The sequence below is a fragment of the Phycodurus eques genome, chromosome 13 (assembly GCF_024500275.1).
Source record: "Phycodurus eques isolate BA_2022a chromosome 13, UOR_Pequ_1.1, whole genome shotgun sequence".
Taxonomy (NCBI): Eukaryota; Metazoa; Chordata; class Actinopteri; order Syngnathiformes; family Syngnathidae; genus Phycodurus; species Phycodurus eques.
Window position 1 is genome coordinate 8,494,581 of NC_084537.1, and position 25,569 is coordinate 8,520,149.

Genomic DNA, 25,569 nt, shown 5'->3' on the forward strand with positions numbered 1-25,569 from the left:
ATTACTATTCTTTGACACAATCTCCAAAATTGTGTGAGAATTTAAAAGTCAAAATTTGTAAAAATTAAAAGTAAAAAAAGTTACTTTTAATTAAAAGTAAAAGTAAAAATTTTAATGGTCAGACTACAACAAGAAAGCATATGATAACAATTAAAATACTGCAAAAACTAAATTGTTAATATTATTTTGATTAGAATATGGGACTTCAAATCTGTGATTATTATTATTATTATATCATGCAAAAAAGAAATGTGATAAAAATCTTATATAAAACGTAAATTATTGTTGCTATTAAATTATTATTATTAGACCACAAGACAATAAACATAATTATACTGAGCATGGCGGCATGGTGACCGACTGGTTAGCATGTCTGCCTCACAATTCTGAGGACCCGGGTTCAAATCCAGCCTCACCTTTATAGAGTTTGCAGGTTCTCCCCCGTGCCAGCGAGAGTTTTCCACATTCCAAAAACATGCATGGTAGGTTGCTTGAAGACTCTAAATTGCCCGTAGGTGTGAATGTGAGTGCGAATGGTTGTTTGTTTATATGTGCCCTTTGATTGGCTGGCAACCAGTTCAGGATGTATCTTGCCTCTCACCCAGTGTCAGCTAGGACAGGCTCCAGCACGCTCCTAGTGAGGAGAAGCGGCACAGAGAATGGATGGATGGATACTGAGCATGTACACTGACAGGGCACAACATTATGACCGTATAAGCATACTGAGAGCTGTTTCTAATATTTTGGTGACCTCCTATTGCTTCAAGATATTAGAAACAGCTCTCAATATTTACACCAACTTATTAAGCATTTTCTCTCTAAAGATCAACGGTAAATAACCTCCAGTCATCCAATCAAGTGGCTCTGATATCATCGCCTGTGCTTGAGAAGTAGAATGTTGTGAAAAGAGACATTTACACACAAATCCTCATGCTAAAGCAAAGAATTTGAGCTCTCGTAGATGAACAAATTGAGCTGACATGGTCCTGCCATCACACGTGTGTATGTCATTATAACCAAAATGTAGGCGAGGTGAAGGCCCTCTCTTCAAACATCTGCTCCCAGCATGAGCCTGACAGAGGAGCTACACAAAGGACAGATCTGGTTACATTCTGCAAGCAGGACATTTTATTGGAGAATCATAGGCAATGTCTTTCTCTCTCTCTCTCTCTCTCTCTCTCTCTTTCTCTCTTTTTCTCTCTCGCTCTGGAGTTGGCATGTTCTCTCCGTGCCTCCGTGGGTTTTCTCCGGGTACTGCGGTTTCCTCTCACATCCCAAAAACATGCGTTGTAGGTTGATTGAAGGCTCTAAATTGCCCGTAGGTGTGAATGTGAGTGCGAATGTTTGTTTGTTTAGATGTGCCCTGCGATTGGCTGGCGACCAGTTCAAGTCTCGCCCGAAGATAGCTGGGATAGGCTCCTGCACGCCCATGACCCTAGTGAGGATAAGCAGTACAGAAAATGGATGGATGTATGGATTCCTACCTCTACTATATATAATCAATACAAGCGGATCAGATATCGATATTGTGGCACACTTCATGACAATTTGGGCTCTTTCCGTATCAATTATTACATTTCTGTAAGTTTTGCCTTCGTCTGTTACAGTACATAGATCGATTATTGCGCAATTGCTGTATCGTGATTGTTATTTGATTTTGATTTCAACAAAAATTCTTATGTTGTATGAATTGCCAGCCTTAATATGTATTATCGATAAAAACAGATACTATATTGATATTGTGGCAGACTTCACGACAATTTGGACTCTTTCCGTCTAATTTCTACAGGTTTTCCCCTGGTCTGCTACAATACTTAGATACTGATTATCACTGTATCGTGTGTTTATTATCTCTCCCAGTTTTGTGACGGTTTCTGCAAAACTAAACATAAAACTTACAATGACACGTTGTGTATTTACCTAAACCACATAACTTTGACTCATGAAAGTCCGCTATCTTATTGCTAACATACGCTTAATGCAATTACCCATAAACTAGCAGATGTTGATGTAGTTATAAACCTTGAAACAACTGGCATTTGAACACAAACAGTGCAGCAGCACATGCAGACAGAGAATATAAGAATGCCCACAGGCATATATTCTTAATGCTCTGCGAAAAACAACTAACATTACTAAATCTTAGTTCTGACCGTCTCCTTCATTGTACTGTATCAGAATCAGAATAATCTTTATTTGCCAAGTATTTCCAAAAAACCACACAAGGAATGTGTCTCCGGTAATTGGAGCCACTCTAGTACGACAACAGAAAGTCACTTGACAGAGAACACTTTTGAGACATAAAGACATTGAGAAAAACAGTCACTGAGCAATAAAGGGTTGCTAGTTATCTGGTAATTTGTATTTGACAATTGCGCAAACAGATGCAGAGTCCTTTAGCACTTCGAATGACTAATATTACAATAGTCCGGCGCAATGACCATTGTGCAAAGGGTATTAAGTATGCATTCTACTACCCCCTGGTGGCCAAGCCACACACACCAGAAAGAACGACACAATTTCCATTGAATTAAAGCATGAAATCATGATGCAACAACTGTTTAAGTGTGTTCTATTCAATTATGTTTTTTTTATACAGTACAATTCTGTAAGGTGTTATTTTTTTATTTCTTTGGGAGCGGGGGCCTGCAATGGATTAATTGCATTTCCATTCACTTTAATGGGGAGAGATCATTTGAGATTCAAAGGATTTGAGTTATGTGGTTAAAAAAAAAAACAATTGCAAGTGTTCACTCTATTGTAATATGGATTCCCACTGTCATTACACTGGTCAACAACAAATTTATTGTTTAAGATTTTTCTTTTAGCTGATTTAGGATCATTTTGATGTGCTGAATCCAATTACCACATTGATTTTGCTCAACCAGGTCAAGTTTTTTAACTATGGCCACGTTTTTGTTTACATGTACAGGTATTTTTGCTTTAGAGGTTCAAATAAACGGAGGGCCATGCCCTGAATTTTGAACAATGATGAGTTAACATTCAATTTACAGGTACTGACTTTTGTCAATAGCTACTATTTAATTTACACTAAGCAAAGTTTGTAACATTTGATTAATAAACTGTTAACAACTTGGAATAAAACCTGACCTGAACAAGAGAAATGGATGCCATTTTCGGATTCAGTGATGCAAAATTGTCCTAAATCAGTTGAGAAATTTGTATTTGTAACCCAGTGTTATCAATAATAATATTGATTTTGCTGTGCACTTCATGACAATCTTCACATTTTCCCGATCATTTTTAGAATTCATCCATTGGTCATTTGCAGTGCCTACAATAAATATGATGTTGTTGCGATAATATACCTTCAGTTCCCACCACTACTACATATTAGTACTGTATAGAGATTTATTTGACGACTTTGAAGGGTCGCCCAATTATTTTTCAATCTTATTTTCTGCTGGCTGCTCATGGTGTGTTCACCATTTGCTCAGTACTTGTATGTATTTTTAAAAATATCACTCGTGTATTTTTCTCATATTTTTAAATCACCATTCCATGTTATATTTATTCTTTGAATACATGTACACGTCATCTTTTGAATACCTGTACATTTCGTATCCACTCTGACATAGTTCAACAGTACCCTCTGTTGGCAGACTGCAAAACTACATCAGCGCCGTTGCTGTTGTCCCTACGAATTGCTGAGCCAAAATGATGATGCGGTTCTATATTTGGGGCCTAATACACGATCGGGTATTACTTAATCAAATGATTTATTTCCACGTTGAGTGAGAATGTGATTTATTTTGAACGTGGCTCCTGGAAAAAAACGTGGCTCCTGGAAAATTATTCGACAACAAGTGAGGGTGGTTTTAAGATACGAGGCACACCGGCGCCCCGCCATTAACACCAGAGTAGGCTCTGGTGTTAATGGCGGCTCTCACCGCGTGACGAAAAATGCCCGCCCGCTCGCGCGGCGCCGGACAGCAAAGGCAGCTCCCCCCCTCACCCCACCCCCAATGCGCCATTAGCCTCTGACGTTAGCTGAACAAGAAGAAAGCTAGCTCGCTTCGCTGCTCACCAAAGTAGCCTGCGCTCGCCTAAAGGACGACCTAAATATCACATAATTTGAGCGATTTTACCGAAAAGCAAGGCATTTTGTGCTCGTAAAGGGTCGCGGTGAGTATTTTGTTCCCAGCTATTTTTCATTTTTCCTTCCTTTTTCTTTTCTTTTTGGATTTTTTTTTTTTTTTTGTCCGCAGCGATGCTTTTTTCGATTTTGCCGAGCTAGACGCTAGTTGCCCTCCTCCTCCTCCTACTCCCCAGATAAAACAAAAAAAAAGCAAGCACTGTTTGTGGTTTGAACGACAAAGAAGCACTTTTGGAGGCACCCTAGCTGCAGTTTCTTCCAGTTTTGCAAGCTGGCGTAGGTTGATTTTTGCGGTGGTTGTTCGGGAAACCTGCCATTTGACTGGACTGATGTGTTTTTGGCACGCTTTTTAGACGACGACGACCCCTTTTCCTCTACTCACACACACACACACGGTTAGCCCTCGGTAACACGTCTGGTTTGGTAGTTTACACCCCCCCCCCTTCCTGATTATCGACCACATAACGCAGGCTTTCGCCGCTTTACTATTTTTTGTTTTTTGTGGCTATTGAGATGATTGCTGCACATTTTTAGCTGCCTGGCTAATATTAGCCACGCTAGCCTTAGCCTAGGCTAAGCGCAAGGGTGTGTGTTATTATCTCTGGAACCTGGTGATGGCGCTATTGGGGCGTGTTTGCAGGGGTGGTTTGGTCTTTTTTTTTTTTTTTTAAATTGGCTTTGCTTTTATGGCTCACTAAACAGTCGGTTATATTTTTTTTTTTGAACGTTTTTCCCTCCCACGGTGATGATGAGGCCATTTTGAGGACAAGGGGACATTTTTTCACAACTTTGTATGGACTACAAGTGGTTTCAGTTTTGTTGCTTACACAAGTTCTAATTAATTAAAAGCCTGTTTAACTGAAAGAGTATGATGGTGGTTTATATTTATATCAAGAGAAAAGAAAAACGTCACTCTTTCCTATTCTTCAGTGGTCCCAATAAACCATCAGGGAGAGATGAAACTGAAAATCACTTTTATGGAGACCAAAATGAGCACGCAAGCAGTTAAGAATCAAATTCACATCCCCAAAGTTATATTCTGCATGTATTTTTTTTAAAGTGCAGCCCTATATGGTGTGCATAATAGAAATTGTGAGCACCTCCTACCAAAATGAATTTGAAAGCATTAAAGACCACACAAGATACACATAAAATGTAGATAGTGAAATATTTAACCAACAGTACTTTTTGTACAGTAGAAATCATAAAGAGCCACCAAAATTATTCTTCCACCATGCAAGATTGCAAAAAAGTTACAAAATGATGAAAGAGACTTATTTACCCTTTTTATTTAATTTTTTAATTTTTTTTTTAACTCAAACACTTTTTAACTCGGTACTTTTTGCAAATTAGAAAGCAAATGCTGCAGCTGCCAAAATAAATTTAAATGTACCAGTACTCAAGACTGCAAAAAATCTACTTAAAAAGAGGACAATGATTTACCTGTATAATTAATAGAGTTTATGCTGATCTGATCGGTGTTATCGGTATCTGCCGATAATTAGCATTTTATGCTGAGCCGATCAATGACGTCATCGATCGGCTCCGCACAAGACATTTAACTCCGCGTCTTCGTCATGAATGAATCCAAAATCTAGTTTATTTTTAGCCTTGTCACGTGTCTTGTTGCACAGTACTGTAACTATCTGAGGGCCAATAAAGTTTTTTCCATCATGTCGCTGAAAAACGTCATCGGTGTGGGACTATTTTGCAGTGTCTCTGACAAACAACATGTAAGTTATTTGCAGTCTATGCACAACTGAAGTACGTCGATCTCTGGACAACACCCGTCCATATAGCTGGGAGAGTAAGAAAGTTAGAGTAAGCATTTCATTAACAGTATTTATTAAAGTAATTTAATTGCAATAAAGTAATTTAATTACAGTAAGTTAGCACCCATTATTTCTATCATGGAATGTTGATTTGACCTAAACTTATGTCAGTGGCCAATGCTTGAATGCACCCTTGAGGTCATTGGTGTTTTAACGTTTGTCTAAAATGCTAGAGAATAATTTGAGCTGGGACAGGGCTCCAGCACGCCCGCAACCCTTGAGGATAAACTGTACAGAAAATGGATGGTTGGATACAGTACACAAGTATATACAATAAATGAACAAGTCGTGTAAATAAACACATTGCTCCATCCTGTGATCGGATCGGTTATCGTTTTTTTTAAACTTGCTGATCGGTGATCAGCCCCATAAATTCTGATCGTGTAAAGCCTAATAATTAACAATACTTTTTGCACATTAAAAATCACAAATGGCATGCAAGATCACACAAAAAGCACTTGGAAACACAAAAGTGACACATTTATAAATGGGAGCATTTTCATACAAACGGATAAAATTCACTTAAAAAGACAGCAGTGATTCTTTTTAACAATATTCTGCGCATGAGTGGGAGCTACCCTCAATGCACATCACTTTTTCATTCCTATCAGATACTGATTAATAACTTGCATACATCCTGGATTACGTACAAATATTTCTCCTGCAGTTAGAGGTACTTGATGTCAAACATATCTCACATGGTTCCCCACTTCCTTCTAACCACAATCATCCACTCAACATTCTTACCATCAAACTTCGCAATAATTCTCACAGTAACCTGATTTGTGGGTTTACCCCTGTCTCATTGTGCTTTTGATGTTGTAGCTTTCGTGAAAACATTCCAGTGTAAACGGTCATTGACGCACATGGACGAGGAAGTTATTCAAACTATAGCTTGAAATACTTGTAGGGCAGCTTCACTCTGGTTCCTGGTTGACACCCATGTGACGTTCTTGGGTGTTTGATGCCAACACGAGCATCTCGACAAAACAATGGCCTTTCAGATTGGTTTTGACAAAGAGATAAAACAAGACTGGTATTGACAGAAACAGATGAAACATGTTTTTCCAAATGGTGCTAATCCATTGTGGCTAGATCGTGTCTGACTGGTTGACTTTCAAGTTCTTTCAAAAGAAGTTTTTAGTTTTTGAAAAATTGCAAACAAATGTTTCACACAGCCAAGATAAACCCAGTAAATGTTTTAAGTTACATTTGATCACTGAATACACATAGTTTCGCACTGTATGATAAAACAAAAATGAAGTAGTACTAGTCAGTCTTTGATGAAATGTAACAGATGAAATCAATATTTAATGACTTGAGTTGATTGCGTTATACTGAGCAGCCAGCTACTTTTCTGTCATACAGTAAGTTCTTTTCCCTGTTCTATGATTGGGTCCACCCTCTTTCACAAGAAAAACAAAAAAAAGCAACACAATTGAAAAGTTAATCCTATCGTGCCTGTGACAAGCAATGATTAAAACTGCAAAGTTTTATGTTTGAGGCATATTTTTCCACAAAATTCACTTTTCCACCTTTGAGGTTGTCACATTCTAAACTCATACACAAGCCAACAAAGCGTGTTTACAAGATGGTTTTGGATATGAATAGGACACAGAGCCTGTGTGTCTTTTTTCATTTATTTTTTCCTCTCTCAACATGACATCAACTACAAGTTTTGCATGCTAATTACACAGAGTGTTGATCATAAAAAAATTGCAATTTATGTTTCCTGACTTGGCAACATAACGTAATCAAAATCAGCTCTCTGGCTGATGTTAAAGTGGATCAAGGGGATCCTTCTACTGCTTTCCAAACAACCCATCTGTTACATTCAGAAAAAAGACATGAACTTGTATTGTTTTTTTATTATAATCAGAAAGTAATATTTTGTCACTACAATGACAGATCTCTGCATAATGTTCCTGAATATTGTCATTATAGAAAAGGCAAAATTAAGGATAATTTTATACCTTTTTATTTATTTAATCAGAAGAAATTAAGTCTTCCACAAATATAATAAGTCAAGCTCAGACCTACACCAATGCTTGACTATCTTAATTTGGAACAATGCAAACTTTTTATTTATTGTTAATTTATCTTCTGTCTGTCTAGGTAACGCAATTAAGAACAGATTCTCATTTGCAATGCTGACCTTACAGCAGAGTAAGAAAAAGCAAAACAAAAAAAGCAAATACCTAGACAACTTTTCATTTAGAAAAATTACGAAAATTGCCTAAATATTGTCATTATAGAAAAGGCAACATTAAGGAAAGAAAATAGCATTTTGCAAAAAAATGCACTTCAGTTGACCACAGACATCCACCAAGATAGGGCAATCATCAAATGCAACAGTGTGCATATGCCAGAATATTGTCGAGAAAAATGTATTTGTATTTTTATTTTTTAAATTTGAAGAAAATAACGTTTTCCAGCGGAAACAAAACTCAGTTGAGCGTGGACCAAAAAAAGGCCCTTATGCCACCCCTCCAAAAATGTATTTTTAGTCTGTCTAAAATTTGGATTCACACATCAAGTTGGTCCTCACACATTAAAAGTTCTAGAAAATGTGCTCTGATGTCCTAGTACTGGTAATACTAGCTAGCCCTCCTTGGTGGCTCGTTGTCGGACGCTTGTGTTTGTTTGTTACTAGCCACTCAACACCTCACCACCAACATTCCTCCTACCTACACTGCACACAGGTAAGAACACTTGTTGCGCCATAACCCCTGCCAAGCGAGACTGAGGTGTGTGTGGTTGTTGTTTTCTGTCACCTCAGTTAAAAATCTCACGTGAGAGAGAAAAGAGGGGCGAAAAGGTGAAGGTTCGAGACCCCAGGCCAAAGTGAGCCCCAGCCCACTGTGTCAGACAGAACAGACGACTGCCCTGCACACAGACACTATGGAGTGAGTCATGACCAATCAAAGCAATCCTCACCCAACACTCTTTCTCCACCCCTGCGTCCGCTCTGGAGGGTGTCATTGTTGATGCCGCTGCTGTTTTATGTTTGCTCTGTGGGGGATACATTGCGAAAATCTGTCAAGGCCTCAGGTTACAGTGGCACAAAATGCTCCTTGCACACTAATATAGTAATTGCAAAGTAATAACCTAATAATGCTTTTCAAGGAATATCTCTCACCATCTGTTTGGTTGCATCATCAATATCTCATCACAATTTGCGTGGGAACAATAAGATGATTATTTTGTTTTCCCTAAAGGATTGCCCAACAAGTTTTAATTTTACATCATATAGAGGCCGGGGGTGTTTATTTACTCAACTACGGAGTAGCAGGTGTCTTATGAGGGGTTTAAATTGATGGTAGGCCTTTATTTGCATATAAATTATATTATTATATATTTTTGGAAATTTAACTAGAACATTGTCACTGCTCCAAAAAAGCTACAACTCCAAACAGTGATTTGTACTAGCTCTATTTTCTTAAAAAAAAAAAAACAGACAGTAACAATATGTATTACAGTGGTTCCCTGCATATTCATGGTCCAGCATTTGCTAATGCTCCTATTCTCAGTTTCTTTGGGAAACGTATCCTCTGGTATTCATGGAAACCCCTGCATAGTCTGTCTCTCTATTTATTTATTTTTTTTGCCAATCCCCTCAGACAAGTCCAACCCCCCCCCTCCAATTTTTTTTTATATGGTAACTTTAAGGGAGCATCAATTATTTGTGGATTTTCACGAAAAGCTACGATCTACACACTGTACAATTAAGAACGCGTTTTTTTTTTTTTTTTTTGTATTTATATAAACGTTTTCGTTCTCCACTTTAAACGTCAGCTTTACAGATGCCACGTGTGATTCAGTATGTGTTGTGTCAAAAACATTTTACTGCCACACATGGTGGTACTAGTCATTGTAAAATGAAAGTCATTGAAGTGGGCTAGACCTGGCCAATAATTGGGGGAAGGCGTTTAATCAAGCTAAGGCCATCATTTGAGGAAATCCTGCGTTTAACACCCACGTTTGCAACTTTGCAACAATATTAGTTTTAAACCTCCCGTTTGACAGCACTCCTTCTTTGGTGATAATTTAAAAAAAAAAATATATATATATATATTTTAAGGGATTATTGATTTTTAATTGACCAAGGTAAGGGCAATTTCTCCAGGTGGCCATAGCTGACATCATCTGCGTTGACTGTGTATTTTATTATAAGTAGCCTTCATGGAGGATTTGTTCTCTGATTTTATGATAACTTTGTTTTGTCAAAATTTGTTTTATTTTATCTGAATGTCTAATGTTACGAGTTTGTTACCAAATGATTGACTTTTCTTTTCAGGTTGCCGCCTGCTAGTGGTGTTTCTTATGATTGCACTCTTGACCAGCGCAAAATGGTCAAAGTGATTTCCAAAGCGAACAATTTCTCTGATTTGGAATTTTGTTTGTTCTGTCTCGTTTCATTCAGTTTTTTTTTGGGTGTAGTGTAGACTTCCATCAAGGCCTGGCAATCCTAAATTGGAATACCACATCATTGTATACCTCAACATTCACTGCGGTTTTTAAGGAATACGTCAAAAAATGCCAAGTTAAGTAGAAGAAAATAAAATGTTGCCTCAAAACTCCAGACCTTCAACAAGGCTTGGCCTTTCTAATTTGGAACAGCACAATACTGCCTTTTAAAGAAATTGAGGGGGGGGGGGGAGTAGTTAACAAAACTGAATCTCACCCAAAATTTGATTCAATTCTCTGGAAGTTCCATAGTCTGTTTAGTAGATTTAGCCGTACCCTGCACCAAAACAGTGACGACACCGCAACTTCCCTTGGTGGAGGCACTATTACAAGTAACGACCCTCTATAGAACTTTGCAGCTTTTTGGTTGGTGACATCAAAGACGTTGATGCTTCGTGCGTATCACTCGGTGGCTAACCGGCCGTGTGTTGTGCTCGTCTTTTTTCACTGCCAGCCGTTCGCCAAGCACCGCCAGCTTGATGGCCGCCAGTAATGTCACCAACAAGACGGACCCGCGCTCGCTCAACTCGCGGGTGTTCATCGGCAACCTTAACACCCTGCTGGTGACCAAGGCCGACGTGGAGGCTATCTTCACCAAGTACGGCAAGATTGTGGGTTGCTCCGTGCACAAGGGCTATGCCTTTGTGCAGTATGCCAACGAGCGCAACGCCCGCTCCGCTGTCGCCGGGGAGGATGGGCGCATGATTGTCGGCCAAGTGCTTGGTAAGGAGGCCCTCTTACGCCTACCAACACGGCTATTTAAAAAAAAAAAAAAAAAAGTATATATATAAATATATATATATTTTTTTCTTTGTAAGGGCTTTGGTCAATTGTCCATACCCAAACCTCTAACCCAAAAGCTACCCATTACCATCAACCCCAACCCATTCTTAAAACAACACTAAGGGTAATGGTAAAATAGGGCTGGACAGTTATGATTATGGCCAAAATGGTAAATGCTGCTAACTCATAGCTTTGCTGTGAGTTTGTACACTACATATGTAAAAATGTCTGCTATATACAAGCAATGCCCATAGTGGTTTGCTAATCAGACGCGATGCACAAAGAACGTATGCATTGCGTCTGTTGTCAATGCAGCATAAGTCACTAATCCTTGACTCCTTGACAGCGAATAAACTACATTGTGACAATTATCGTTATCACAAAGGACACAGAGTATAAGACTGGAGACAGACAGCAGCTAAGACAGTTGCTATGCTATCGTGACCTGAAGTCTCAAAACACCCAAAAAAAGTGATTGGGTGGTTCATTACACTTGTCACATAGGTGTGGCTGGAACTGCATTATAGTGGAGATTAGCCAACTTTGAAGAACAAAATAGCAGGCAAATTGGAACGTGTCAATAGAAGGAAATAATGAAATACGAATGAATGAATACGATAATGCTAGACAGCTACATAAACACGTACTGGTAACTGGAAATGAATTAATATGTCAGCACTGCTACTTCACTTGAGAAAATAGGCCTATAAATTTAAAAATACATTAATGTAACAAATATTAAGAGTACACTGTATAAGATAACCTCTATTAGTCCCACAATGGGGAATTTGCATAATTTCAGCAGCAATAGTGGATACAGGAAATACAAAAAGAGCGTTCAAGATAAGACATTTGGCTGCAAATGTGTCCACCATTACAAGATTGATGCAATGAATACAATAAAATAATTATATATATATATATATATATATATAAAATAATAAATAATTACAATTACAGAGTAATGATTATGTTGTGAAAATAAACAGTATGGAGAATTATTTTTATCCTACTACATAACATACTACAATAACTGTGCCATGGTTATGTTCTTGACATAATTTCAAAAATATGTAAATTCAAATAAATTGTTCTGGAAGTGAATTTCCCATAGGTTGGCAGCTCTGCAGTCATAGCATCCATGGTAATCAGTCCCCTTTCGGCGAAATTCGCCATTTTGAATTCAAAATAGTCCATTTAGAAGAATCATCTTTTTTTGAAGAAGAATCATCATCTTTTATTGTCATGAACATGCATGCATGCCCACGAAATTTGTTCTCTTCATTTAACCCATCACAGTGAACACATACACGTTAGTGGAACACACTAGAGCAGGGGGCAGCTGAATTTACGTGAATTCGTATAGATCCGATGAGTTTTCCCTTGGGGGAGGTCATAGGCATCATAGGCTGTTTCGTACTCCTTGAATGCTGGCAGCTAGATCCATTCCACACATCCACTATCCACACACAGATGTAATTTCCAGATATTACTCCAAGGCGGACTAATATGCGACCGCATCGGCCTGCGGTTCCGCCTGTGCACTCGGGACCTCCTTTGGATAAGTCACGAGTTGACGAGACCAGAAAAAAACACTTCCGCCGCTTCTGCTATTAAGAAGTAATAGTACTTTTGGTCCGTTACAATTATCTAAAAGTCGCTCGCTACTTTTATTTATCAATTATTGCTTATTTATCAACTATTTCGTGTGTGAGACTACGACTTCCGTATCGGGCACTGATTGCGCCAATCCAATTTAAGCGCTCGCTACGTTTAAGTCTAGTTAATCAAACAACACAAGAAAGTCACATGACCTCACACAACGTCTTCTATTGGGCTTCCCGGGCATAGGTATTAACGCTAGATAAGCCAGCCTGGCTGATCGTCGTGCCTACGTTGGGAAGGTTGTCGTTACCATCAAGGCAACGGCGGGCTACTCCTGTTTACATTTAGACAAACAAAAACAACAGCTTTCATGTGTTGTAGTATTTGTCTGGCACTGTCTGCCTAAATGTGCATATTTCAACCCACTTATAACTAGGCTTTACACGATCAGAATTTTTGGGGCCGATCACCGATCGAGTTTAAAAAAATAAAAAAATAAAAATCACCGATCTGATCACAAGATGGAGGAATGTGTCTATTTAAATGGCCTGTTCTTTTACTGTATATACTTGTGTACTTAATTGCACCAAAAAATATATTTACAATGTATCATTTGTTCAACTATTTATGCCACTGAGGCATAATGACAGACAGAACAAATGAATGTTCTTCTATTAGATGGCAGGAAGTAAATACAGTTATTAATGTATCCACTTTTTGTGACATTTTTGTTTGTTTGTGTGCCGTGAGAGTTTTCAATTGTAAAATATGTTCCTTGGCTCCATAAAGGTTGGAAATCACTGCTCTCGTCAGATCGTGTATTCTAATCAGTCAGGTCAAACCAACAATACAACATGAAAGAAATAATGGGTGCTAACTTAGTTTAATTAAATTACTTTATTGTAATTAAATTACTTCTCCCACACCGAAACGTTAGAGCATGATTCGACAAAACGGCGGCATATTTACGTACAACCGTCAGTGCTAGCAGTAGCTTACTAGGCTACATAAGTTTTGTTGCCTGCTTGTAAGCTGTATCGTATTGAAATTACATGAACATACATCAAGCAATCCTTAAACGAACGTCCTCTCTCCTGTCCTGAGCACCGTTGACCACCAACACGTTTTTTCCCATTCTGTTCTTATAATACAGTCTGCGCGATCCACTCTTGTTGTTGTCGCCACGGTAACGAGTGTATCCGGTCGCATTTGAGTTGACAAGATAAATTTATATGAATTTATATAATTTTATATGTATATGATCTATAATAGTCTTGTTAGACCGTCAGCCTCACAGTTCTGAGGACCAGGGTTCAATCCCCGTCCCCGCCTGTGTGGAGTTTGCATGTTCTCGCCATGCCTGCGTGGGTTTTCTCCGGGCACTCCGGTTTCCTCCCACATCCCAAAAACATGCATTAATTGGAGACTCTAAATTGCCCGTAGGCATGACTGTGAGTGCGAATGGTTGTTTGTTTCTATGTGCCCTGCGATTGGCTGGCAACCAGTTCAGGGTGTACCCCGCCTCCTGCCCGATGACAGCTGGGATAGGCTCCAGCACGCCTGCGACCCAAGTGAGGAGAAGCGGCTCAGAAAATGGATGGATGGATGGAAGATAAAGCCCAATGATCGTAAAAAACTGGATGCGGTGGTATCAGAATACAAGATTTTATTGCAGTAGTCTGACAGTGCAATCCTGAAAGAGCAAATTTGTCTTGTTGTCTGACCCGGGCATTACGTGTTGTCTGTTTCAGACGTTGTCTGTCCCACATCGCTGGCATGTTTTTTTTTTTTTTTTTTTTTTTTTTTTTTTTTAATATATATAAATAACTTCATTGGCTGTCAGATATTTACAGTACTACATCAAAAGAGCTTTTGGATAAAAGTATACTGTGCACGATGGCAACGTGGAGTAAATGTCTTTTGCGGAGCCGATCAATGACGTCATTGATCGGATTGGTGAATTATGACATTAAAGCCGATCAGCATGCTAATTATCGGCCTATACCGATCAGGCCGATAAAATCGGTGTGAAGTCTTCTTATAACTTGAAAACACCTTGTAGTAAATTGCAGATGTGGTTTTGGCTGTGCACACACACACATACATGGACACGCAAACGCATCGTAATATCAGAATTTGCACATTCACATTTTATTTTTATTTTATTGATGTTCATGCTGTAGTTAAAAAATCAGTAGATACTCTGTTTACTTAGTACTTGAGTAATTCTTTCACTGTGTACTTTTTACTCTTAAGTAATTTTTTGGAGGACTACTTTTTACTTGTCACATTGTCAAGTATTATCTACCTACCTCTGGAGCGTACATCCTCTCTTGCTACTCTTGCGTCGAAGCAACATTTTTTTCCTCATCAGATCAGCCCGTGTTGTATTCGTTGCATTGGTCTTTTGTATTTTCACGTTGAGGTGCTGCGGGTCGTGGCTCTGATTGTGGTCCCAGCGGAACCACGAAGTACACGTAACATCGGTGACGATCTGATCCACTAGCACATCTTGTATTAGTTAGGAAACATGCCTACAATTATCTAATTAGTTTACGGATGTTAATGTTAAATGTGTTAAACGACAGAGCGATGTTAGGGATTATGTCACAACACAAAATGAACTAACTTCAAATTCAGAAATGGCCAATAAAAACAGGAAAATACTGTTTAATATTTTCCTGGAGGATGGATTTGGGATTAGCCTTGGAAATTGGTAATAGTGAAAAATGAAGTAAAACAGACAATGATTTTAGTGAATTCTTTTCCAGAATGAGAGTGCTTAAAGAGGAGAATGCTATTCATGTGGCACAGCTTGAAGCAGGCATCAGGTGCAGGTGTAGATGGGCCTGCCTCAAGTTGGAGGCCAAAACAAAAAAAAGCAAAGAAATGAGGCAAATTTAATTTTAATCTTAAATTTGTACATCAACATGTACTTGAGCAGTGTAAATAAATGTATTTGTGTGTGAAGAATTTTTTTTTTTTTTTGCTTTCAGCGTCTTCCAGATTGCTTAATTTAATTGCTTTGGAGTTTGCATGTCTGCATAGCCATAAATGCAATTTTACTAATGATTGACAGTTTTATAATTAATAATTGGCGGGTTTTATTTATTTTTGTATTTTGATTAATGTAAACTGCTTTGTGTTGCATTCTTTAGTATGAAAAGCACTTACAATATCCGTTTGATAAGTTCTTTCTGTGTTTCGGCCTTCGGTTTTCGGCCTTGGGCCCCCCAGTTAAGGTTTTCGGTTTTAGTCAATTTTCATTTTGGTGCGTCGCTAATAAATATGAGACAGTAAAGTTACCCCAGGCGTGCCAATGTTTTTACAAATGGCTGTATTTATTTTTATTATTATTTTTATTTATTTTATATTATTGTACTTGTTACTAAGTTATTTACTTATTTTGTTTCGAAATCAGTTAATAATTATTTCTTAATCGTGATTTGTAATAGCAATCAAAACGTGATTAGAATGTTCTTCCATAACCGCACAGCCATACAATACCTTAACCCCAACCAAATCCTAACCCTGCCATTGCTCTAACCTGAAGTAAACCCTAACCATACTCAAACCCTAACCCTGACCCAAACTCAAAGTCAAACCCTTATTCCAACCCTAACTCAAGCCTTAACCCACACTTAACCTAACTAAGCCCGCACACTGCATTTTAAACACTCAAACCTGGACAAAGGGTTACATTTACAATCCCAATTCCAATGAAGTTGGGACGTTGTTAAACATAAGTAAAGACATAATACAATGATTTGCAAATCATGTTCAACCTATATTTAATTGAATACATTACAAAGACAAGCTATTTAATGTTCAAACTGATAAACATCATTGTTTTTAGCAAATAATCATTAACTTAGAATTTTCTGGCTGCAACATGTTCCAAAAAAGCTGGGACAGGTGGCAAAAAAGACTGAGAAAGTTGAGGAATGCTCATCAAACACCTGTTTGGAACAGCCCACAGGTCAACAGGCTAATTGGGGAAAAGGTGGGTGCCATGATTGGGTATAAAAGGAGCTTTCCTGAATTGCTCAGTCATTCACAAGCAAAGATGGGGCGAGGTTCACCTCTTTGTGAACAAGTGCATGAGAAAATAGTCCAACAGTTTAAGGACAAAGTTCCTCAACGTACAATTGCAAGGAAATTAGGGATTTCATCATCTACGGTCCATAATATCATCAAAAGGTTCAGAGAATCTGGAGAAATCACTGCATGTAAGCGGCAAGGCCAAAAACCAACATTGATTGCCCGTGACCTTCAATCCCTCAGGCAGCACTGCATCAAAAACCGACGACAATGTCAGTAAATACAGTTCGGCGCTACATCCGTAAGTGCTACTTGAAACTCTACTATGCAAAGCAAAAGCCATTTATCAACAACACCCAGAATCCCTGCTGGCTTCTCTGGGCCCAAGCTCATCTAAGATGGACTGATGCAAAGTGGAAAAGTGTTCTGTGGTCCGACGAGTCCACATTTCAAATTGTTTTTGGAAATTGTGGACGTCGTGTCTTCGGGGCCAACGAGGAATAGAACTATCCGGACTTTTATGGACGCAAAGTTCAAAAGCCAGCATCTGTGATGGTATGGGGCTGTGTTCGTGCCAATGGCATGTGTAACTTGCACATCTGTGAAGGCACCATTCATGCTGAAAGGTACATACAAGTTTTGGAGAAAAATATGCTGCCATCCAAGCAACGTCTTTTTCATGTACGCCCCTGCTTATTTCAGCAAGACAATGCCAAACCACATTCTGCACGTGTTAGAACAGCATGGCTTCGTAGTAAAAGAGTGCGGCTACTAGACTACCCTCCCTGCAGTCCAGACCTGTCTCCCATTGAAAATGTGTGGCGCATTATGAAGCGTAACATACGACAACATTGACCCCGGACTGTTGTACATCAAGCAAGAATGGGAAAGAATCCAACCTACAAAGCTTCACCAATTATTGTCCTCAGTTCCCAAACCTTTATTGAATGTTGTTAAAAGAAAAGGTGATGTAACACAGTGGTAAACATGACCCTATCCCAGCTTGTTTGGAACGTGTTGCAGCCATAAAATTCTAAGTTAATGATTATTTGCTAAAACAATAATTTCTCAGTTTGAACATTAAATATCTTGTCTTTGTAGTGTATTCAATGAAATATAGGTTGAACATTATTTGCAAATCATTGTATTCTGTTTTTATGTTTAACACAACGTCCCAACTTCATTGGAATTGGGGTTGTAATTGGGAAGACTCCCATTTTCCTTCCTTCACTATAATCAGTGTGACGTCCTCTCACTCTCGCACCACTATCTGCAGCAAGGAGGATGCCTTTCTTTGAATCTTTTTTTTTTTTTTTTTCCCCCCTCAGATATTAACCTTGCAGGAGAGCCCAAACCCCACCGCTCCAAAACCACCAAACGTTCAGCTGGAGACATGTATAGGTATGTGCCGCAAGTATCCTCATTGTACTATGGAGGCAAATTCGGACACAATTCAGAATTTTATCTAACATTTAAGGGCAAGCTTCAAGTGTACCTTTTTATTTTTTCCTCCCATTCAGCAGTTCGTCCTTCGAACTGGACTATGACTTCCAGAGAGACTACTACGACAGGTGAGTCTGTCACCAGCACCCTGGAAACAACTCTCTTTTGTCACGAAACAGCCTCACGGGTGTTTTTATTTTGACGCCACAGAATGTACTCATACCCGTCCCGCGTACCCGCCCCCCCTCCGCCGCTCTCCCGCGCTGTCATCCCGTCCAAGCGTCCGCGGGTCAGCCTCAGTAGCGGAGGTGGAGGCGGAGGTGGCGGCGGAGGCGGAGGTGGCGGAGGAGGCGGAGGCGGAGGCGGGGGAAGCAGCAGGCGGACCAAGAGCAGCTTCTCCTCATCCTCCAAGAGTAGCCAGAGGACTTACTCGTCCAGAGGTAGTGAGTATTGTGACTCCTGTTCATCGTGGGGACGACAGTCCAGACCCACCCGCAGTTTGTAAAAATCCACAAACAATGAACTGTGAGAGTTGACGGTATTCCAAACCTTGATATAAATTCGGAAAAAGCCCAGAAAGTAGTAAGTAGCACTCCGGCCCACATGCCTTCAGATGAATGGTCTGTAATGTCCAGGTATGGGTACCGAGCCCCAGTATTAAAGTGGCCCTGGGGGTCAATTATTAAAGACCGTAATATAGATAAGCTGTGCCCTTAACGCACAGGTGTCAAACTGGAGGCCCAGGGGCCAGATCCGGTCCGCCACATCATTTAATGTGGCACGCGAAAGCAAATCAAAATTGCTTGTGCTCTGGTGTAATACCATTGAGATATGTGCAAGCATTTTTTTGTTACCAATCCCCCTTTGAAAAGAAATGTAATAGTTGAAAATTTTTTTATAGGCTTCTGATTTCAAAACTGGCTATTCATCAATGTGTTGTGTATACTGTATGTAATTACAGTATATGAGGTAATCTTTCATTTATATGGGTTCACAGTTGTAGCGGCCCTCCGAGGGAAGTCATAACTACGATGTGGCCTGTGACAAAAATGAGTTTGACACCCCTGCCTTAACGCTTCTGTTAACGGTCTTGAACTAATTTATTTTTAATTTATTTAGGCTACATAAACGTTATTTTGCACCTTACCTCTTCAATCTTGTTTCTAAATTGCAGTACAATTAAGTTATTTGTCTCACAAGCAGTTTCACAATCTGAGGTGAGTCGTCTTGCGAGAGAGAGACATGGCTGGGTCCTTCCCATGCCTATGTGGTTCTGTGCGATCATATTACGATATAATTCATAGTATTGTATAAAAACTTCCATCATGCCATATAATCCCATAGTTTCTGTATTGTTGTTTTGATGTGTAGGTTTAGTATTGGGTTGGCTCTGTTGCTACACAAATGTGTGGTACACAAAAAAAACTTTTTTTTTTTTTGTACCACGATTTTGGTAGGCGCTCCGCTTGATTGACTATTGGACCATTTCCCGCCGACATAGGGACGTAATACCTACACTACGTACGCTGGCAGCGATAAACCAATTAGAGAACATTACGTAAAGCTACGTACAGTACGTACGCCTACCTCCGCCACGCCTCCGGTAGGTATACTGCACTACCAGTATGCTGCAAAACATTTGTTTGGCTAAGGGCCCCCGAAAATGGCATCAGCGAAGAGATATGCTTACGAGGCACAATTCAAACTACAGGCTGTCAGTTACGCGGTTGTAAATGTGAGTAGAGCAGCCGCGAGAGAATTCAAAATAAAGGAATCTATGGTTCGGAAGTGGAGGAAGCAGGAGAATGAACTGCGCCAAGTTAAGAAGAAGACAAAACAGACTTTCCGCGGGAACAAGGCGAGGTGGCCAGAGTTGGAAAATGAACAATGAAACTTGAACAATGTTGTTGTCGGAGCTTTCGCGAAAGTCAGCATCATTGCTGAACAGCCATCCGGCAACGAGACTGACTCCGACAATGCCGAGAGGGAACCCGGCATGTTTGATGGCGAAATTGCCCAGCAGTTCAATTCAGGTACAGAAGATGAGGACTTCGATGGATTTGTGACAAAAGATTGATCAAAAAATAATGTGTATTTTTAAATGCGTAGTAGAATAAAGTTCAACCAAACTCACTGTTTTGCTTCCGTTACCTCGTTTTAGCATGCGCCGAATAATATAGTGCGCCTTATGTATGGCTGTAGTACAGAACTAAACCCCGTAATTGAGACTGCGCCTTACAATCCAGTACGCCTTATGGTGCGGAAAATACGGTAGTTGTAATTTATTTCTGAACTACAATTCTTACAAGAAATGAACATGAGAAGAAAGTCTATTTTATTTAACATTCGATATGGGCGCCCGCATTAGCCACCAGTTTCTCAAGCCGCCTGGGATTAACTGATTTCACAAGGATGGTGGAATGTTTTTTGGTTTGGTTGGAAAATTTGGTTTGGAATTTTAAACAAAATAATCAATCTGAAAAGAAAACGAGAACATACACAAAAAATAAAGAAAAATATTACAACATATGAATAAATTATAAGTATGTTAAAATGGGGAGTTACTTTTCAATCACCCGATATATACGTGTGTGTGTGTGTGTGTGTGTGTGTGTGTGTGTGTCAGAATCACCTTTATTTGCCAAGTATGTCAGAAACACAAGGAATTTGTCTCCGGTAGTTGGAGCTGCTCTAGTACGACAACAGACATTTAATTGACAGAATCGTTTTGAGACATAAAAACATAAAACACAGTCACTGAGCCATAAAATGTTACCAGTAATGTGGTAATGCGAATACATTTATCATTTATTATAATTATTTTTTGACAATTGTGCAAAATGATGCCGAGTCCTCCTAGCAATTTAGAGAAGTTTGAAATGACAAATACAACAATAGTCTGGTGCAGTGACCATTGTGCAAATGGTGCAGAGACTTCAAGAACTTCATGCAGTTTAAAGTGACTAATAGTGAGATCATCTGGAACAATGTCAATTGTGCAAATACTTCTCAAGCTCGAGTGGCCAGTATTGGTCAACAACAGAGTGGAGAGACTACTACGGTGAGTGCACGAATACTGTATAATTGGCACAACAGAAATGGGACTACAATCTCAAGACAAAATTGGCAGCATGTTAAAATTGAATTGTAAATTAACTGTTTAAGAAGTTAATGGCAAGAGCGAAGAAGCTGTTGGACTGTTTGCATTGTTTGAGAGCGCCTATGTGAGAGAAGGAGCTGGAAGAGGTGGTGACCTGGATATGGAGGGTCCAAGAGGATTTTGCATGCTCTTGTCTTAGTTCTAGCAGCGTGCAAGTCCTCAAGGTTCGATGGGGGGGAACCGACAATTTTTTCAGCAGTTTTAATTGTCCGTTGCAGTTGGAGTTTGTCCTTTTTAGTGGCAGCACCAACCCAGACTGTGATGGATGAACACAGGACTGATTCAATGACTGCTGTGTAGAACTGCCTCAACAGCTAATGTGGCAGGCCGTGCGTCCTCAGAATCCGCAGGAAGTACGTCCTCTGCTGGGCCTTTTTGAGGATGGAGCTGATGTTGGTCTCCCACTTCAGGTCCCGAGAGACTGCAATTCCCAGGAACTTGAAGGTCTCGACGGTTGACACAGGGCAGGTGGACAGCATAACGGGCAGATGTGGCGAAGGATGCTTCCTGAAGTCCACGATCATCTATAGTCTTGAGTGTGTTCAGCTCCAGGCTGTGTCGGCCGCACCACAGCTTCAGCCGCTCCACTTCCTCTCGATACGCAGACTTGTTACCATCTTTGATGAGGCCGATGACTGTGGTGTCATCTGCAAACTTCAGGAGATTGACAGCCGGGTGCTGGGACCACTAATAACAACACAGGTTATATTAAGATATCAAGTCACAGGTTCTTACAGGTGTTTAGACACATCCCACTGCACCACTCATCAGTAGCTTTGCTCATTTCCCACATCCTGCCCTGCCCTTTTCTGTCCTCTCACATATTGTATTGCTTAGCTGTTGAATGTCCTCTCCACGTGTCCCGGTGATGTTACTTGTAGTCAAATATCTACACTAACTATCGTTCTGTTGTTGTGGTTCGCACACCCCTATTCCCTTTGTCCGTTCGGTCCCTCGGTTTATCCCCTAAAGTCCTTTTCTGTCCAGCTACATTTTCAATAATCATCAGAATGATGAAAAAAAAAAAATAAGAATAATAAGAAGAAGTAGTATTCCAAACACTTCTGTAGCACAGCAAAAACTGTTTCAACACAAAAGGCATAGAGGTTCACCATTCTGCGTGGCTATGCAGCTGAACAGGACCGGCTAAAAAAAAAAAAAAAAAGGTTGGTATTTGGTTAAAAATTCTTTGTTTAGCCATGATTTCAAATACAAATTGTCCAATGTTTTTTGTGGAATATATGTACATATGCATGTATGGTCATGCTGTACCTCCCCAAAGAATGGTGCGACCAAATCATATGCTGGTACGACCAACTGAAAGAGTGGGTGCACCAATGGTACGAGTGTAAAAGTTAGTATAGAGCCCCGTTATATAATTATGTTTAACATAATGATTTGTACAAATATTTTTTCTGTAGGTTTTATTAATTTATTTCACTTTGTTGCAATTGCAAGACTAATTACTGTAGTTTTTTAAAAAGCAGTGTTAATTCTGATATTTTTCTGTATTTTTCTACAAAAAGAAAACCATTTACCGATAAGAATACAGTTAAAGTACCGGATTGATAAGCAGTATCATTAAAAGTGGTAGTATTGTTAAAATCTTCTCTATACCCATCCCTAAGTCACATGTATTCTGAGTTTGTCCTTTTTTCTTCTTAGTAAAAGTTGACGAGCTGCAGACCATCAAGCACGAGTTGACTCAGATTAAAAGCAAAGTGGATGACCTCCTGGACAGCCTGGAGCGCATGGAGAAGGACCACAGCAAGAAGTCTGGTACGGGAGCAAATGGTCTGCTGTTTTGGTTATAATGGAGTATTTTAGGGTCATTTGGGCCATAAGGGTCCGTCACACAAGTTTAATCTGATTGCTACTAAATTTGAACCACATACTCTACAAAGTACTGTCCATCCATCCATTTTCTTTACCGCTTATCCTCACTAGGGTCGCGGGCTGCTGGAGCCTATCCCAGCTATCTTCGAGCGGGAGGCGGGGTACACTAGCCAGCCAATCCCAGGGCACATAGAACCAAACAACCATTCGCACTCACACCTACGGGCAATTTAGAGTCTTCAATCAACCTACCACGCATGTTTTTGGGATGTGGGAGGAAACCGGTGTGCCCGGAGAAAACCCACCCAGACCTGGGGAGAACATGCAAACAGTTTTTGCATGAGTGAGTCATTGCAGCAAAGCTGAATGATTTGCTATTAAACACACCACTAAAGCCATTTTCACTCAACAGCATCAAACTTAAATGGTCATGTCTATCATGACTAGACCCACAAAAGCCTCAAGGAGCCATACCCGAAAAGACACTGTCCATTTGCTACCAAATTTGAACCTTGTATAACAGACAGATGGGGATCCTGAATTGTGTTTTTGTCCTTAGATATGGGCAAAACGTGGTTGCGAATTGTCCTGTGCCATAAAAGTCAACTACACGTCAAAAGTCAGCTACTTTGCAATGCAACTACAACTATTGTTTTTGAGGTTTTTTTCGGGGGGGGGGGATTCATCCCCCAAAGTCACATTCACAAAACAAAATTTGGTAGGCATGTTTATCAACAGACCCACACAAGCGTCAGAAAATGATGCCTGAAGAGACAAAGGAAGTTTCCAATTTTTGTCTATAGCACCCACTTTATTTTTCCAGCCACATCCATTTTTCTAGGTGTCCTTCAAAGACTTAGTTCTAGAGATTTTGTCCCATAAAAACTTTATAAACTTGCATATGAGACTCATTTAAATGACCATGAAACACAAAACTCTCTAAAGCACCCCCACAAGCTTTCTCAAATGTCTTTTTTATTATATTTTCTAAACTTGTCATGTTTGCGTTCCGGCAGAGTCCAAAGCCATTAAGCCTGAGCCTGGCGAGGTGACCTCCCCGCCTCACCCGAGCAACAAGAAGGACGAGGCCCTGAAGCGAGACCGGGACAGCCAGGAGCTCAATGACAGCGACGAGGAGGAAGAGGAGGAGGAGGAGGACGACGATGATGAAGAGGAGGGAGACCTGCTGGAGGAAGAGGAGGAGGTATGATTGACACCCCCACACACCCAAAAGAAAAAAAACTGCTGACTCATCACTGCCTCATTCATGTGCACATGCCATTTACCAACATGCAATATCTAAATGTAAATTTGTTTTCTTGTTTTCATTAGTACTACATTACTGTGAGTATTTATGCGTGAATTGTGCTACTGTGACAATTGAATTCCCCTCGTGGGATGCTCTACGCAGCTGAAGAGCCAAGAGCGGGAGGAGGAAGAGGAGGAGGAAGGCGAGCATGTGGAAGGGGATGACGACGGCGACAGCATCAACGGCGAAGACGACTCATAGGCCCCCTGCCTGACCACACCTCACAGCGGCGTGATTCGACTAGTAGGAACGCAGACTTCAGTTTTAACCCTCAAAATGTAGATTCAACAACAATGACAAAAAAAACAAACAAAAAAAAAAAAAAGACGTGCACGGAAACGAGCATGGTGTGGACACAAACGCACGCACGCGTGGACACACACACACACACACACACACACACACACACATGGTTATTGTGCTCATTTGTGGCTGCTGTGACAGGAAGACTTTGCTGTGTAGCCTCTTTTTAGCGTGTCCCAACCAGCAAGCTACTCAGTCTTGTTGTTTTTCTTTTTAGATCTCGTAAACGCGTTTGTTCGCTGCCCTCGTCGTCTTGTCAGTTGCTTTGACCCCCTCGTGTGTTTTTTTTTTTTTTTTTATACTCTTCACTTTCTGTTTTACTGTAAAGGAATAAATTGCAATAAAATATTAAAATGACATGGGTCTCTTTGTTTTGGATTTCAGTGCGTATACAGAATAGAGAGGAAAGCTCAAAATGCTGATGATAGTGCTTGCACAATGTCATTGGGAAGACAGCAAGCACGCCCTATTCTAGATTGAAACATTGAAGAAAAATGTTGTTCCTTTACAGAAAGTGAAGGAAAGGGACTATTTTTCTTTCCAAACTCAAACATTGCTGGATACATTTTGAAAATGTTTGCTTTCCTCAAATCCCAACTACCGGCCATTTTGTTGTATGAACACAAATTTGACTTAATTCTAGTTTGTAACAGTAACATGCTGTATGCCTTCA

General features: G+C 39.9%; 1 protein-coding gene across 4 annotated transcripts; it reads left to right on the plus strand.

Moving 5' to 3' along the window:
* Positions 1 to 3,995: 3,995 nt before the first annotated feature.
* On the plus strand, positions 3,996 to 25,172 carry LOC133411385 (heterogeneous nuclear ribonucleoprotein C-like). 4 transcript variants are annotated; one of them, XM_061693717.1, is made up of 9 exons: positions 3,996 to 8,651; positions 8,729 to 8,855; positions 10,871 to 11,139; positions 18,174 to 18,246; positions 18,366 to 18,416; positions 18,499 to 18,731; positions 23,114 to 23,227; positions 24,301 to 24,488; positions 24,696 to 25,172. In XM_061693717.1, exons 2-9 carry the CDS (start codon positions 8,851 to 8,853, stop codon positions 24,792 to 24,794), a joined length of 1,032 nt encoding a protein of 343 aa, XP_061549701.1. In that variant the 5' UTR covers positions 3,996 to 8,651; positions 8,729 to 8,850; the 3' UTR covers positions 24,795 to 25,172. The 4 variants fall into 4 exon arrangements, with proteins under 4 accessions (XP_061549701.1, XP_061549700.1, XP_061549703.1 ...); XM_061693716.1 differs by having other exon boundaries at positions 3,996 to 4,146; XM_061693719.1 differs by having other exon boundaries at positions 3,996 to 8,855; positions 18,499 to 18,728.
* Positions 25,173 to 25,569: the final 397 nt, after the last annotated feature.